Source organism: Temnothorax curvispinosus, unplaced genomic scaffold, assembly GCF_003070985.1.
Source record: "Temnothorax curvispinosus isolate PA1 unplaced genomic scaffold, ASM307098v1 QBEX01007285.1, whole genome shotgun sequence".
NCBI classification, from domain to species: Eukaryota; Metazoa; Arthropoda; class Insecta; order Hymenoptera; family Formicidae; genus Temnothorax; species Temnothorax curvispinosus.
The window spans coordinates 1,620,514-1,638,213 of NW_020217065.1; the positions used below are offsets into that span (position 1 = coordinate 1,620,514).

General features: G+C 31.2%; 1 protein-coding gene across 4 annotated transcripts in view; it reads right to left on the minus strand.

The window, feature by feature from the left end:
- LOC112456856 (calsenilin-like) overlaps nt 1-17,700 on the minus strand; it is a 93,258-nt gene that overhangs the window by 20,734 nt on the left and 54,824 nt on the right. For all 4 annotated transcript variants that reach the window (XM_025019618.1, XM_025019619.1, XM_025019616.1 and 1 more), the window contains 3 exons: nt 17,237-17,572; nt 10,139-10,327; nt 5,151-5,224 (listed from right to left, as the gene is read on the minus strand). In XM_025019618.1, the coding sequence (XP_024875386.1) occupies nt 5,151-5,224; nt 10,139-10,327; nt 17,237-17,572 (599 nt within the window). The remainder of the gene's footprint in view (nt 1-5,150; nt 5,225-10,138; nt 10,328-17,236; nt 17,573-17,700) is intronic.

The following is a 17,700-nucleotide window of genomic DNA, read 5'->3' on the forward strand; positions in this document are numbered from 1 at the left end:
TTTTTTTTAAATAAAACATACTTTGCGAAGGACTTATACTACTCCAGCACGTTCATATATATATGAAGTAATGAAAACAAGGTAAAATAAATTTTTGAAAAATTATTATCCATATATTTTTGGACTAAAATGTTAATTTAACAAAAATTGATTTTTTTTCTTCAATATTTAAACGCCTGTAATTTATCAACGTTTCAATGAAAAAAGGTCTACGACGTCTCATTTTAAAGATAATTAAAATATCTTCAAGAAAAATACATAACATTACTGCCTCCAACCAATTAGAAAAAGTTATTTTACAAAATGCACTAAAAAATGACATTTTTTCATGTTTTTTGCTCTTAACTTTAAGCTATCTTTACCAAAATGAATTCATGCATACATCAACATGTTCAAAATTTTATTCTCTTTAACTTTCATTATACATACTATATGTGTACGACCTATACTTTTAGAGTTAATACTGATTTTTACATGCAAAACATCCACTATCAACATAAAATAAAATTGTCTTTTAATTAATAACTCGGCGAATTTGGACCGTACAAAAATGAATAAAAAACGAAATTGTTCGTAATTAGATTCTCTACTACTTTTATTTAAAACATTTTTCGATTCAAGAGTCCATTTTTGAGATATTAGCGAAAAATGCGCGACGCGCGTACGCGTTTTTGTTGCATTGCAAAACTACCGATGTTTAAAAAAATTCTATCTCTGCTTCATTTGGTCGTACAGACTTGAATAAAAAACGAAATTGTGCGGAATTTTGTAAGCTACAATTTTGATATCTACATAAATATCCGTAAAGTTGATATTTTCCGAGTTATTTGCGAAAAACTAATTTTTTGGACCTTTTGGACCCTCCCCTGCCCGCAACGTAGCGTCTACACGTGGGGACTTTTAATATGTTAAATAGTACCCTAAAACAAGCCTGTTTACAAAGTTTCAGCCCAGTCAGTATTATTTCCTCCAAATTTTGTCATTTTACTGGGCTAATAATAAACTCAAAGAAACTCAACGCATGATTTAAAGACTGCAACGACTGTTCTTTAAACATATGTTTATTTAATTTTTAAAATATATAGATTTGTTTTTTAATTTTTGTTTTAATTTGTTCTTAAAATTTTTAATTGAATGATGCTTAACGGAAAAAATAAAGATTTATTTCCATATTTATATACTTTGTCTCTGATACAACTCATCAGCAATATAATGGGAAATGGAGTCAATAAAAAAGTAAATATTGTAGAAACATTCGTTCTACAATATCACTGAAAATCGTTAAAAATTAAAAATAAATTAATTTCTCCAGTTTTGCTAAAAACTAAAACCATTTGTTTTGATAGCATAACTTGGCAATATTTTACTATATCAGATACATACATTTAATGTAATATGCTGTTCATTCATACTGTATACATAAATAAACTAATTCGCAAAATTATTGATAGGCTATCCTTTCGTTTTTATTTATCACAAATACAATTTCCCACCGTGTGATTAATTTGATTCACGCACAATAAATAGCTCTAGTATACCTATTTCACATGTTTTTCGTTGACATGACAGTTTTCTCGAATAGAGATTTTCCTTACAATAGATCTATTATTTTATTCACAGTAAAATCAGTGCTTTTAAGTAATAAGTTCTAAGAATAATCAGTGAATTCTGTTCTATTTTACTTTCATCCTTCAATTTTCGTATTAATGAATTTAAATGAAATTGTGTTTGATAGATATTCCAACATTTTACACGAAAATGCTTTTCAACTGCTTGGCATAGATCCACATGTAATCAAAGAACATGCAAATGATTTTAACTGTCACAAGTATCAGACAACCTTTAATCACTATCGATTAAAGTTTTATTAAAAAATTCTTTTATTTTTTATTAAGTACTTCGCTTTTTCAGTTAATTAATTGAAATAAAAAAAAGCTCGAGAAATAGAGAGAGAGAGAGAGAGAGAGAGAGAGAGAGAGAGAGAGAGAGAGACGAATTTACGTAGAATTGTAGATAAATAGTAGGACAAATAAAAATTGTCCAATTTGCGTAAATGCTTCAAATTTCTTAAAAATTTTTTACAGTACGTACAAAAGGAAAAGTCTTCGAGTTCTTTGCTTTAAATTATGTTTATATCGCTGATATCATTTGTTATAATAAACAATGTTATTAATGTATGAGATATATTATGACGAATAAAGCACATCACTTATACGTACCATAATTAGTTGTAATAACAGTACTGCCAATCTTGCAAAATGCGTAAAAATTCGCAACTGAATCGCAATTAGCTTTTAAAATTCTATGAAGGCCGCTTGATTAAATCGCCGCTATATCCGTGGGGAATGTTGCAACGTTAGAGAGTAAGCAGGATGAGGGAAATCTGCCGCAGAATGAGTCATATATTAAAAAAAGAGAGAGCTTTGTGAGAAATATCGTAGTTAATTAAAAGTTCCGGTGACGCTCGTTCTCCTATCTGCTCCCCTTGAAGCAGATTTACACAGTGCATGCAGTTTTTTTTACGACACAGATGCTCACAACATAACGCTTCTTTTTTACTACGTTGCATGTTACAGTTAGACAATTTTCGTTGTCGCTGCAGTTTATGATTTCGACTTCACTTCACTTTTGCCATATGTTGGTCGCACAAACGATTGAAACATGTTGGCTAAAAAACTAAAAAAGTTTCCAGTTGATCGTTCGTTACAAAAGCAAGAAACCTCATAGTTAACAATTGTTTGCTACTCTAACATGAAATATTTACGCTCGCAGGAAACGGATTTAATTTCATTATCTATATAAATTTCATTAATCTTATACTTTTTATAGAAATATTGTATTAACTTGTATAATTCTAAAACAAATATATGTATTTGATTACTGCTTATTTTAAACGATTATCTTATTAAGATTGGCAAATTTTGAGAAATGTTTACGCGTTTATATATATTTTACAACAACAGTTTAACCGATAAAAATGCTACGCATTTCTCAACCGCAATGATTAAATCTTATGGTCACCGGACTTTTCATCACTCAAAGGGAGTGATAAGTGGACGGAGAGGAAGAATAAGAGGAAACCGAAGAAACCTCGAAGATGGAGGAGGTCCTGTTGCCCACACGTCGAGAGCGAGTGCACTCCAGTAAAGTATTATCTCGAGAAAAGAAGAATGGTAATCCTTCTTTTGCGCGCTTGCAGATCTTAGAGTACAAACATATAATGCGATTTAAGTGATAGAAGCCTTTGTATGTCAGCAATATTACAAATAAAATTCAGGAAATAAAAGAAGATAATATTATAACGTGGAAGTAAGGAGAGAGAGACATTTCTGCAATTACAAAAATCTCTGGATTACCAATAGGGGTTTCTTGTTTGCTCATTTAAAAGGAAATTGGTAACAATGCTTTTTTAGTCTTTCCCATGAAACATATTTCGAGATTCTATAATAGATATATCAATATATGTACATTTATGAGATATAATGTTTAAAATAAATTTTCTTTCTTTCTTCGTTCTTTATAAAAAATAGGTGCATTCAGCGTGTATAATCTGTTATTATAAATTTCTTATACAATATGCTCGAGGAAATAGTGTTCTCTTTTATCATAATCCTGTTAAACGTGAAAATTAGTTATGATCAAAGCATATATGATAACAACTCGCGCGTAGTCCTTAAATATTCCCTTATTCGCGCTAACTTTTCATCGTTACAGTCCTCCACTGTATAACACTAATGAAAACTATACAGAAAGTTTGTCGCATACTGCTCAATAGGGAACACGTCTACCAACAGAGATTCCGGTGGGATAACTTAATTAAGCACGGCTGAATATCAAAGGTTAACGTGAGAACTTTATCACATGTAACGAAAGAAGATGAAAGGTTTACATTGAATCTAATGATTTTCCACGGAAATGGAAGCACAGTTTCAGTTATATAAAGCACGATTCCATTTTAGTGGCTCGGGACTCGGGAGACAATTGCATTATTCTATGACGACTTTTGCCTCTTTCTCTTATCTCAATATTTTCCAAAACTTTGATGTCTTCAACGAATCTCCATATTGTATCCATCTGCAAGTAGTACTTAAAATCGAGTAAGTGGCGAATTATTGAACCGTCACTTGATAAACTTAATTAAATACACGATGTTGGATGCTCGTGTTACGTCTAATTAACTTAGTCTACATTGCGTATTTACTTAGAATATGATGCGCGTTAAACTTTTAATTATATGCGAGAATATAGATAATTATAATAGCAGCAATAGGGAAATTTTACCAATAAAAGATTGTTAAATTAAATAATGCAATGAGATAAATTTTATTGCAATCTATAAATATATTATGTAAATTTTATGCAATTTTTTATTAAATTGGAATACCAATCAGTGTATTGCATGCTTTTTTCTATTCAATAATTTAAACTTGATTAAATATTTAACGGTAATAGAATCAGGCGTTAATTACATTATTAATTTCTAGCTGTTTTATTTACATATTTAGTGCGCTGATTACCGCTAGTCGTATATACAAGAAATGTGATTAAGTAATATGTAATTTAATCAGTTTCTATAAATGCAATAAATAATACATTTCCGACTGTAAATTGCTGAACAAGACGTTCTTTTATGCATTTTATTTTTTAAATATCAGAAAATCTGTAAATATTAATAACAAGAAGTTCTTTTTAAAAAAGGATAGAACATCTCTATTTCTAAATGGGATAAGAAACAGAGATGTTTTGTGTAATAAACATTTTTAGTCACATAAACTTTAAAAGAAATCATAAATAGAACTGTGATTGATATTATTCTGTGGCTTTCATAGCGTACATATTACGAGATGTATATCATGTCTTGCTTCGAAAACTATAATATTAATCTGCATTATATTGACCTGAAGAGCTAAATATAGAGTGCAAGATTGATAGTGATTTTATGCATGCTAACAACTTTCAAAGTCATATGCAAAACGGTCTCAGAGGACAAAAAGAGATGCAAATTATGCAGAAAAAAAGAATCCACTATCACTTTGCGTTGCAAAACTATGAGATATTGATGACAGTTATTATGTGCAATACAATGATATACCATCGACTTATTAAAGTTCGTTAGAAAATGATCAAATTTCATACATGCATAAACTTACCTCGAAACTGAGAAGCCCGCTGTGATCCTGGTCCAAAGTATTAAAAACGTAATGGGCGTACTGGCTTGTATTAGCTAGAAGAAACAAATATTTAAGTCATTTTTTTATGTGTTCTTACATATTTTATTATAATTTTATGTCTGTTGTTTTATTTTCAAAATAATCATTATATGTATAATAATAAAATATTACGATCTATTAATAATTAATTAAGTTTATACATGAGTATGAATTGGTATAATATTTAAAGAACTATACTAACATAGAAACTGTACTCATATTATTGAACATATCAAGTGTCAATTTTATACAAAATATTTGTTTGTATATAATTATTGCTACAAATAACTAAGTATTTTTATGATTTTGGCCACACATATAAATTATGGTATACGCAAGATACTCTCAAACTAAAAATTGAAACAATTTAAATACAATTTGGTCTAACAATAAAACAAAGGATTTCTATTTCGCGAAAAGGAACTCGGAGATGTGAACGAGCAATACTTGAGTTCCTCCATTGGTTCAACTTTATTGAACTCAGAATGTCGATATTGATTTCGTTGGGGGAAACACAGAAGTGTTTAATATAAAAGCATTTCTGCCAATAGATATACATATATACGCAATGGATTGACCGAAAATCTACAGAGACCGTCGAATCCGTAGATGACTCGTAAACTGAATAGCCATCGGTGTGTGTTAATAACTTCCAGTCGAAATAACGCGAATACTTCAAATCTAAAATGGAGATTTATACAGGTCACACATACACAGAAATTATCACACCATATATATTCGTGCTGTGCCGATTGCACTCCTTTTGCTATTCCCGATAAGATTTATCATATAATAGTTCTATGAAAGGATTGGATAAGATGTACTACTTTTCAAAGCAACAATGTCTTGCAGCTTTATATAAGTATTATTAATATCATATTAAATATTAAAACTTGTATTATAACAAAAATTATTAAGTTAATTAATGCTCTCTCTCTCTCTCTCTCTCTTTTTCTTTTAAGAAATAATTTAGTATTCGTAATTTAATTAAAAATTGTTACATAAAAGAATTTGGAGTAATATCTACTAGTAATATTACTATGTAAATAACAGTTATTGAAAATTGTTTTATAATAAAGTGGTACATTTCAGAACAGTGTGCGGCAGAAGTAAATGTCAACTTCTAATGGTCTATTCAAGTATAAGAATCTTGAATCTGGATTCATCAAAACTATTCACTTGAAAATTTGTAGCAGTTCCCATTACACTTCAGACATACTAAACTACGTCATCGGGAGCTTATCACGAAAGACTAGGACATAAAGTGTATTAACTCGTCCAAGTTCGGTAATGTTTGCGAACTACGTGCTCGCGGAAAACGTACTCACTCTATAGAGCAATGGGAAATTCGAAAATCAATTTTCTTCTTTTGGAAGTGCTTACATAATTCATAACTTTAAAGTATATTAGAAATAAGATCATATATTTAAAATATACACAAATTATATTTAATATATTACAACAAGCGAGTTTAAATTACATAAAAACTATATCTTTTATTTGATTCTTGTAAAATATATTTATGATTTTCTGAAAAATACTTAAAAAGTTGTATTTGTATCTCTTTCAAGCTTATTCTTTAATTTTTTATGATATACGAGAGACAAAGCTATAGTAAAAATTGAATTGTTAATATGTTTTATTTGTATAATACAAAAATATCTATTTTTAATTTAAGTAACTTTGCATACATTTCCCTATGATTATAGAATCTAGTTAAGATTTTCCATTGCATGTCACACTCTTAAGAAAGATAAGTCATAGTTGTAATCCGCGCACACAACCACTATCGGAACGTCCTTGGAGAATTGCGAAGTTGCAATCTCCGGGTGAAGGGTCACGTATTTCACACTTTGAGTCATATATATGTATGTACAAATTCTGCATGCGCAACATATAAAGCTATCTTCAATCGTATATATGTATACGGTTGAGCACAATAAATAAAGCATTATCCTTGAGACAATACGTTTTAATATAATATATCTTAAATTATTTTTGAATATATTATCAAGAGAATAATTTTTATACAAGAAGAAAATGTAAGATATCAAATATGACAGGACTATATTACTTTTAACATTTTTACGCGATTATATCTTGTCGCATTGATGTAGTATTGTCTTTAGTCGCTCATACATAAATATTAATATTATGCAAATTATGTTTTACTACGATATCGTTCTATAATTTATATATAGTTATACGATCCATATCTATATTTTAAAAAGAAATAGAGTAGATTCTCATATATAATATTTGAATCCATTTCTCAGATATCTCAGATGTTTCTTCAGACGTAAACGTCTTGATCTACATTTTAGGACGTATATATAGCTACGCAAATTTGAAGATATAAGTAAGAGATGTATTACTTTGAAAATACATCAAGAAAGCGCAGGAAGCAAGCGAATTGCTCTGCTTCTGTTTGAACTAACGAATACGAATCGTGAATCGTTATCTCGGTGGAGTGAGATTTATCGCGATGCCATAATTCACCCATTCGACTTTTGACTGTCGAGGCAGATCTCCGTAATGTTCCTTTATTGCGTCGGCCCCGTGTTCGATATCAGAGGTATAAATTTCGCGTGCTGAACTGCACGCGCGAATTTCGACTACCCTCTTGGGTTTTGCCGGAAGGGTTTTAGATAAGTATAAACATGTCTACCCTCGATAAAAGAAGACGTGGTTACTAAGAAGGGTCCTATCGATTATTTATTACGGTGACTTTTATAACTATATTTTTAAATGACAGATTCCTTTAAAGAATTTCAATTATAAAAAGCGGATTATAAATACGGGCGAAATAAATAAGCTACTTTTAAAAAATTTCAATAATTTTTAAGACGTGACAAGTGGAATATTTATATTTATATTTTTCGTATACGTAATGAAATCCACAGTATAAAATTATTTTGATTTTTCTTCTTTAAAATGAAAGCACGGCTTACAAAAGTCTCGATAGGCGAACTAAAACAGCATTACGAATGAGAGTTTAATTAAAATCTTTAATTTAATGACATGCCGCTGTTCGGTATTGCCCTTGCTTGTTCAACTGTTCTATTTGTATTTAATTAACAAAGGGCAATAAATAAACCGGCAAAATGTTCTTGCTGCAATTTAAAAGAAGTGGAAACTTCGATTGCATATTTTATTCTTTTCTTTAATAAAAAATTGTGTAAGCATAGAGCAATTGTAATTAACATATTTTCAAACAAATTTTTGTAATATTTCGTGTTTTTCCAGAAAAGTTTTGGACAATTTTCTATTTATCTTTCCTGTCGGCACACGGTGCAACGTTTCTCGGAAAACATAAATTGCTGTAGATTGTAAAATAGTAGGCGTTGAAGATAGACGGGTGCCTGAGCCGTCGTCTATTCGGAGATCTTTTTTCAAGGATTTGGGCTTGATCGCTCGTAAATTTGCGATCGACCCTCCTTTTATGTCAGGCGGCAAACAAATCATGATATCAATCGACACTGTGCCTGCGGGTATGAAACCCGGCTTTTTGTCGAAGATAGGAAGCTTTAAACATCTTACGCTACCGTGAGCTTTCATAACTGCTTTGAAAAAACTTTATTGTTTTTTTTTTGTTTATATTGCATTTATATATTATGAATTATATTTATTTAAATTATTTCAATTTTTATCGGTAAATGGAAGTTAAAGAATATCACGCTAATAAATTAAGTTGTCATGTAACAACAAATCGTACGAATTAATTGAACAAACAATTTCGCAAATCGTGAGAGAGTAACAAATATTTAGTGGTTGTAATACTTGATGTCCCCATATATCATGCTGAAGTTAATTGATTTTAGTTAAAACGCGGTGCGACGGATGTAATTTCCGAAAATGCGAATTTCATCGCGTTAATGCGCGGTACGCGCGTAGTCATGGATAACCATATCTCTCACGCGGATAGATAAAAGCGAACATTTGAAACGCAGTGCCACTTTGATCTGGGGAGTTCGTTACCATGGTTACTGCAACCGCGTTCAGAGCGAAGAGCCGCAGTTATCCTGGTTGTTGGATTGTTCTCTTTCCCTCTTCATGTTGATGCTTTTCGACGCATCCCCGATGCTGCAGTCGCAACGAGGAAATTTAAATGCGAATAAATGCGCGGCGAATAAATAAACCGGACGTTATATCCATCGTGGTTCTTTTGGCAAAATAAACAAATCTCTTTTGATTCCCGGAAAATTCTTCCGCATCGTTAGAGAAAAATCTTCGTGTATTTGTTAAAAACACATGTATTTGAAAAGAATAAAAGAACACGGTTAAGAACGTTAATTACATTTGCTATTGCGTGATACATCGAACTATTTATCAGATACCTAACGGCAAAAATGTAGACTACGTAGGAAATATAATAATGTTATCTTTGTAATTAAAAATATGGATATTCTTTTTCTCTCACTCTCTGCAATTTTATATTAAGATTTATATTAAGAATTATAACAAACGTGTGAGTAATAAATGTTATGTGTATTTGTGAGACAATTTTGGTGTTCTCGAGAAATACGACTTTCTGCAGTAATTGAAAATATGCGTCCTTTTTGTTAAAATATTTAGCTACATAGTGTTCTATTTGTGTAGCATCTATTTCGTAATACAGTATATTTGCATTTTTTGTAGCAGAAAAATCCTATTTGGCTGGCAAAAGATACTTGCATACCACGTAAAAACACGATATTGTTACTTTCTTTTCTATTAAAGTTTTTTTAAGCAGTAAAATGTATGTAATAGCTAACTTATTAATCTTTTTCATTAATTAAAAAATAAAAAAATAGAAAATTATATTAATCATTTTATAATTTTATATTATTTTTTAATTAAAAACGATTTATCATTTTTTGCATTATTTACTAATTGTTACAGAAGAAAAATCATACTTAATAATTATATTAAAATATCTGAATTCGTACCTCCTTGGGGAAAGAACTTTGAATAGATACACTTGAAAGTATCCTCCCTGACGACTCCCGTAGGACATTCAGCCTTGAAGCCGCGATATATTCTCTTCAATTCGGCCTCTGTGAATCTGGTTGCTCGACAAAGACTCGCTAAGGAGTCTGGCCTGTATCTCGGTGTTTGCTCTTCCTCGTATTCCGAGTCTACGAAATAAAAGCAGAACCCGTGTTAATCACAGAAAAGAAATCGGCAAATTCCGTTCATGTATCACGAATTCGTCGGACCGATAGAAAGCTCTAACAAGATTAAAGAACTTTGTTGAAAGGTCAAGACGAAATGCTACGTTTTACCGAGATTCTAGCAACAGATACGAATAGTGCAACTATTGATGCAATATTTATAATTAAATAAACGAAGAGTATGCTATTAAATACGAAGAAATTACACCTCTTTAAAACACATTATGTAAATATATCTTCCGAATGACAATATTTTTCTCATATCTTTTAAATAATTAAAAAATTAATCTTCTCAGTTCTTAGCTAATATCACATTAAAGAAAAACATTTAATGATATTTATAGTTTTATAGTACACAGAATAAGAGCTGTAGATATTATATTTTGTAATTTATTACTCTCAAATACGAGGACTGAGTATGTAAAATTTTATGCGAAATAACTTTGAACTGACATGCTATCTTTTTCAGATGTTATTGCCTAGAATTCGATAAAACTTGACATCATTTTCCTACTGCTATTTCGGTTTCCTTTTTTTTTTTTTTTTTTTCGATGTGCGATACATCAATCGATGTGGGTATATAAAGCTAGGATTCGACGACACATTGCAATCGCGAATAGAAGCCTGAGATTGAACTGCAAGATTCAAACTCTCGTGTGATATTGCAAATAGTCTGCAGTGTTACATCACATGGAAATTTTAAATATTGATTCTTAGGTTCTAGTACTTAATTGTCGTATTATCTGTTTCTAGTTTAAGGAAAATATATTTAAATATATTTAAATATATTTAAATATGTTTAAATATATTTAATGTGCAATATATTTTAAAAATATAAATTATATTTTTTAGAAAAATGCATAATTTCAAAAGTGCATGCAATCAAGTTTCAATATATTGTGCATACAGTAAGTGCTATTACATTTTGGCGCGTCTATTAAAGTTTAACAGCATTTACTTTAACTCTATGATTGAGTTTGAGAAAATATCGGAAATAATTGCACTTATCTAAAGGCAATTTCGTAAATTTCATGATATTTTGTATTGGAGTTTTGGCTACAATATAGCGGCAATTGAGCGGATTTTTGTACGTTCGAATTGATGTCTACGAGAATAACGAAACGTGTAGTAGCTCGCGAAATCTGGGAAGTACATTCATAAAGTTTCACGGTATGTGTGAGTGGCGGTGCTGCATTACTGCGCCTCATTTCCCATGGGATAGTTCCTTTTATCCGAGGGAAAGGCCGTCGAACTTTTAAGAAATCTGAATGCAGGATGACCTTCGGTGCAGTAAAGTACAGCGTTTATGAGACCGGCACTGGAGCGAGACGCAAGCAACCACGATGTGCTCGACGAGATTTTGTAAAAATTGCTCTTCCTTGTAGTTTGAAAGCCATCCGTTCTGTATCTCATGTGGCTCATACAATATTTATAAGATTTCATTCAACGTCGCAACGTTGCGAGATCAAAGATGAGGTGAAGTTTCGAATCGTTTGCCAACCTGACAATCGGAGCAAGCATATGACGGATTTGCAAATTGTATTTCGCGAATATTGCTGTCACTGAAAAACAGCGTTAATAATAGAACAACGTAAAGTTTGGTTGAGCATTTATTTTTATTTTACTGTAAAGGAAGTCTAAATAAAAAATGAAGATAGAATTTATCTACCCGCAGGTATGTAAAAGGAAAAAATATGCATGAATTCTTTGATAAACGAGGACAGCGAATATGTACGCAAGGGAATAAAATAACATATATACATATATTTCTCCTAAAATGATTTAAATTTTAGGGTCACATTTACAAGTTAAAATTTTGTATAACAATAACATTGCACGTAAAATATGTAAGTAAACTGTTTATTTTAAATAAAATTTTCTAAAAAAAATTTTAACAAGTAGTTAAAAGAAAAGAGAGATAAAAATATTTTACTGTTTGAATAATTTTTTATAAACAATTATAATTGTTAAAATGTGCATTTGGATAGAATTCAGAAATTGCACAGATAGAATATAATTGAAGAAACGTTGTGCGACTTATATATGCGATAAAAATATTTTACCTTACATTTTTAGACGGAAAACGAATTTTCGTTATTTCAACCGTTATAAGCGATCTGAATGAAGTGATTTCGCAATAAATCTCTTCCACATGGTGAAACATTGCCGCGCGCACAAGTGTACAGTGAAAATCGAAACGTATCGTGCATACGATACCCTACTGCTCTCATACAGCACGGAAGATGAGAGTGGGAAGAGAGATATTTTTGCGTACTTCCACATATACACGGAAGCTTACGTTATGTTTTCCACAGGAAAGGTTACGGAAGTTGGAAAGTGGGAATGTAATCCAGTGTTGGAATTTAAATCGAATCGTCTTGTTTCGACAGCAGTGGATTTTTCAGATTCGATCTACAGACAGACAAATGTAACGCGCGAAATAAAGGGCAAAAACGAGACACGTCGAAAATTGGTGCGAAACTCTCTTGCGAGGAGAACGATAACAAATGTTTGGGAAGTGAACATGTGGTGTGTATTTGTATTACAACTTCGGTAATTTCGTTGGGAGTTTATGACAGCGTGAAATCAACTATATAAGAAGAATACGCTTGTGTCATTGTAGAGAATTCAGCAAATTTTCATTGAAATGTTTCTAACAACAAGTATTTTATCAATTGAAAAAATTTCTAGTCTGAATCATGTAGTTATGTCGCTGCAACTTGTCACGCTTCATAATTATTAACCACGATAAAGACTACAATAACTATAAAATAACAACAAGCAGTATTTAATTTATTATAACAATATCCCCTCGCTTTATAAATTATATAAAGCGAGAGAACCTTTTCCTTTATCGTATCTAACAATATAGCTATCACAGAATTTTAGATATTACTTCTACGCTATTTTCTCTAAAAACAACATGTTGACCGTCGCAGAAAGAAAGAAACTTCAAATTTAATCTGGACGAGGTTGTTTCCGCACTCCTCCGCTTTTCCTGTCATATACTCTTTAAGCAAAGGGTCGGTTTGACCGAGCGTAAATAGGGTCAACGGCGAGGCAACATCCGTTCGACCCTACGTCTCATTCCGGACGATGGTCTAGGGATGAAGACCGAATTGTGGACTTCGATGATTCCTCCACTTTCGAGATATTGGATCTGTGCGGGGGATGAAAGGCATTCCTCGCGGAATGCATCCGTTGCCGTCGGATACAGGCAGGATGCACATCGGTCGCTGTTTCTTGATGAAAGGCTGGACTATTGGAGTTTCCGTCAATGCGTTCATCGACTGTGATCCCGCAGGAATGTATTATACGCTGGCAAATTGAATGAGAATATTCGACTGTTTATAAATGGTTCCAGAGAGACCGAGGTAGGCTTTTGTATATGCGTTTCCTTCAAAAATCATGTAATTTTGAGTGATTTAAAAATCACGAGATATAAATAAAATCTAAATAAGTTAGCAGATTGTGTAACTTTTTGTTTAATTATATCCATATCTAAAAAAGGCACGTTATCTTAAAATTGGTAAGAAAACAGCTTGATGAATTTAACGAAATATTTTTAATCCTCCTGTTTTAATCCTGCATATTGAAATCTGTAAAAAAATGAATAATTGTAGATTATTCCGATATTCGGACTTTTTAGCTTGAGCGAGATAGAGTTTGCATAATCGGATTAATTTATGCGACATCTCGCATAGTCTTGTCTTTTTTAACCAGATCGTATTGAGCAGGAAATGTGATTACGTTAAACAGAAATTCTATTGAATTTTTATGCACATTTTTGTTATTAATGTATGTTTATAATAAATGATCATTTTGATAAATAAAGAATTTATATTATTCTAAATGTCATTCATGTCTTTTTGAAAAATAGAAAAAAATATAAATATTAAAAACTGCAGAAAATTTTTGTCTTAATAAATATGAGTAATTAAATAAAATAATAATATATATCATGTTTTGTAAACAGAAATATTTGCGAAAATAATTAATTCAAAACAATGTAGCTTTTTATTATAACATCCTTTAACAAAATTAAAAGAAATGATAATTGTAAAACCCTTTGTTTTATCTTGATAAAATAATAATATATGTATAAATTAGATATGAAAAGTTTTATTTTGACTAACTTTTTTGCTAATTTTATTGATTTTTGTTTAAAGCGCGCATGTTTCATACATTAAAATAATTTATTTCAAGATTTTCAATGAATGGCTTTTCTTCATGATTAATTAACTTTGTTTATATGCTAAAATCTTTTCCCAGCAATGAATCAAGAGTGCTCAGTTAACAACGTACGTGACTGTGACTCATTTTATGTCGTGCAACGTTCTATCATTCCGCTGCAATATAAATATTTTATTCCATCTCATTTAAATGCAACCGCGGTCAAACCTCAATTAATACGTTGAGTGCAATCTAAATCGTATGCTTAATATTTGATTATGGTTATATCTAAGATATAAGTATTGGCATCATCGCGCTGATAAATATAAATTAAAATAAAAAATAAATATAAAAGAATATTCGCCTTTACTTATCTTTCTAAGATTAGTAGATTAACATTATATAAGATAGAGAAAATATGATGACTTTGAACATTGTTCTTTATAATTTTAACAATGCATCTTAATGATAATGTGAAATACAGAGTTTTGTAAATAGATTGTATATATAATATACCAGTAATTTACTTATTTAACCGTTGTTGTAATGATAGATGTATGGACGTGTACGAATATAATAATTATTAATACTGTTTACGCGCAGAACATTAAGGTATCATAAGCTGCAATCGAATACGGTTCATTTGGCTTGCAGCTTGCATTTATTGCGAGAATATGTAATCCTTATATACATTTTTGCATAAACCGACGCAAGAACTGCTTTTGTGTCCAACTATAATTAATCTAAATTAATCAAAATTAAAATTTTTATAAAAAAATATATATATACATACAGAGAGAATCTTATATTATATTTTAATTTATAATGTTCTTCAAAATATATTAATTTTTTTTAAATTTTCGTTTTTCTTTTAAAATATATTTTGAAAATAAATGCAAAAAAATAAATTAATTAAAAGCATATTTCATACTACACATTACATCAATGTCATAAACAGATTTGCTTGACGACAAAAGATAATTAAAAATTATTATCTGCTTAATCAACCAGCTAGAATTTATGAACACATGTAATGCATATACTGAGCATGTTTTTGCAATATTGATCCGACAAATACGTCATTCCAATAAAATTATGGTTGAGAGCATCCAGCAGATAACAAATGCAAGGCAAGCGTTTGCGAACAGTATTTCACCGTCCTTCGCACCGATACGTCGCACGGTATGACGATGTTGGTTCCAGATATTTCCCTCATAAATTTGTTTGTGAAAATGTAATTTGCGGATGAAACCGCACCCGGACTGTATGAATTTTCATGAAGTTTGCGACCCCGAATCCCCAGGATACGTTGCGTGGATATCCTGTCGGTCTCCAGAGTATTGCGTGATGAAAGTACGCCTTTGGCGACCACGATAGGTACGTGAAACAATAGCATAAGTTGTCTGTGAAACTACTCGCCATGCATGATAATATAAAATAAATATAAATATTCCATGATTTTGAGGTATTTTAATCAAATTAACAATTTTTCATCTCGTATTTCGCCTCAAGCTGCTAGACATTTTTGACATGTTTAAATGGATACTAAGATGTCATATAAAAGAGCTTTTTTCATCTTCTCATATACATCCTAATGTCTAAATTGTATGCAGTAATTTTGACATATATTACAAATTTTCACTATTTTATGCGCCTAATAAACGTTTATGCGCAACATTTTTAAATAAAGTTTTAATAAATTGTCATATTTTATTTTTGAAATTACTGTTTATTATGCATGTTAAAAATAGATTACAATTTACTTAGAAAAATTTATTCTTTTATATATAAAATTTACATTTACATGTATAAATAATGTTTTAAGATAAATAATATTATTAATATGAAATATTTTAAAATATGTGTGTATCAACGACATAGAAATCGTTTTCTATTTCATCGGTAAAAAGCTGATAAACTTTTATTAATACAGGGATGTGTCAATTACTGTAGTTTATTGGTGCATCCGAATAAGATCAATCGAAAAAAGGATACAGTTTAATGAGAAGGCAAGCAAACTATGTAGATGCAAGTGTCGTGCAACATAGATGAGCAGTAAGACACGTGAGTAGCGTGCAGTGTTGGTTAAAGCGTCAGCAAAACCCTGGAGATCACATTTCACGAACAAGTACGCGAGTCACTCTTTCACTGGTTGTCCAATAGAAAACAGCATATAGATACGCAGACATCGGTTCATCGAATACATTCAGGTTTATAAAACGTAAAATGTTATTCCCGTATGGTTTCTCGATCCTTGAATATACGAGAAAAAAGAAAAGTCGCTTCTTTCAACATAGCATTTTCACGTATGCACATATAAGAGTTGTTTCACACATTTATCGCTGCCGGCTATCATTTATGGTATATTGATAATTTTGTATGTATTATTTTGTAATATTACTATACCTACGTAAATATAACTATAGAATTAAAGCATAATTGAACGGATTTAACTTATCAGACATCTTTTTAATTTGTGTCATTACTAATCACATTAAAAATTATATTATTTTAATTTTATCCAAGAAAAAAGAAGTAATACGAGACATTAAGTACAATTCAATTTTTCATTTATTTGTACATTTTTTAGGGCAAAAAGTTTCTAGTTAGTAAAAATTTAGTTAATAAAAACATTCAAAAATTGGTTTCATATAAGATATAACATTGACTTCTACATTGATAAATCTGGAACAAAGATACCTAGGGCGAATTTGACGCCGGTCCAGGCTTGCCTCACGTAGTTGATTAACCTCCTGTAGAGAGGTCTTGGTGGCCTTGGTGGTCTTTTGGTAGAAGTCCCCTCCTCCTCGCATGAACTATCGTTATCCAGCGTTCCCGGCGACGGGCCTACGCCCGATAGGGTGCCAGCTTGATTCCTCTTGCCGAGAATGTTCACGACCTCCCGCAGCCCAGGCGCAACGCCCTGCAGTCCTGGTGCGTAATTCGCGGGGGCGACGCCGGAACCAAAGAGGTTCGCGCCGCCCCCGCGACCTCTGCCACGTCCACGACTTCCGCGCCCCCAGACAGTGCTACTGCCTTCGAGAGTTCACAATATGATCAGATTTCGATGCTTTGACTTAGCAGTCCATAGGTACTTTTTGTATAAGCGAGAAATCGAACAACATTAAGATGACTAAATATTTCGTTTTTGGAGACAATATTGT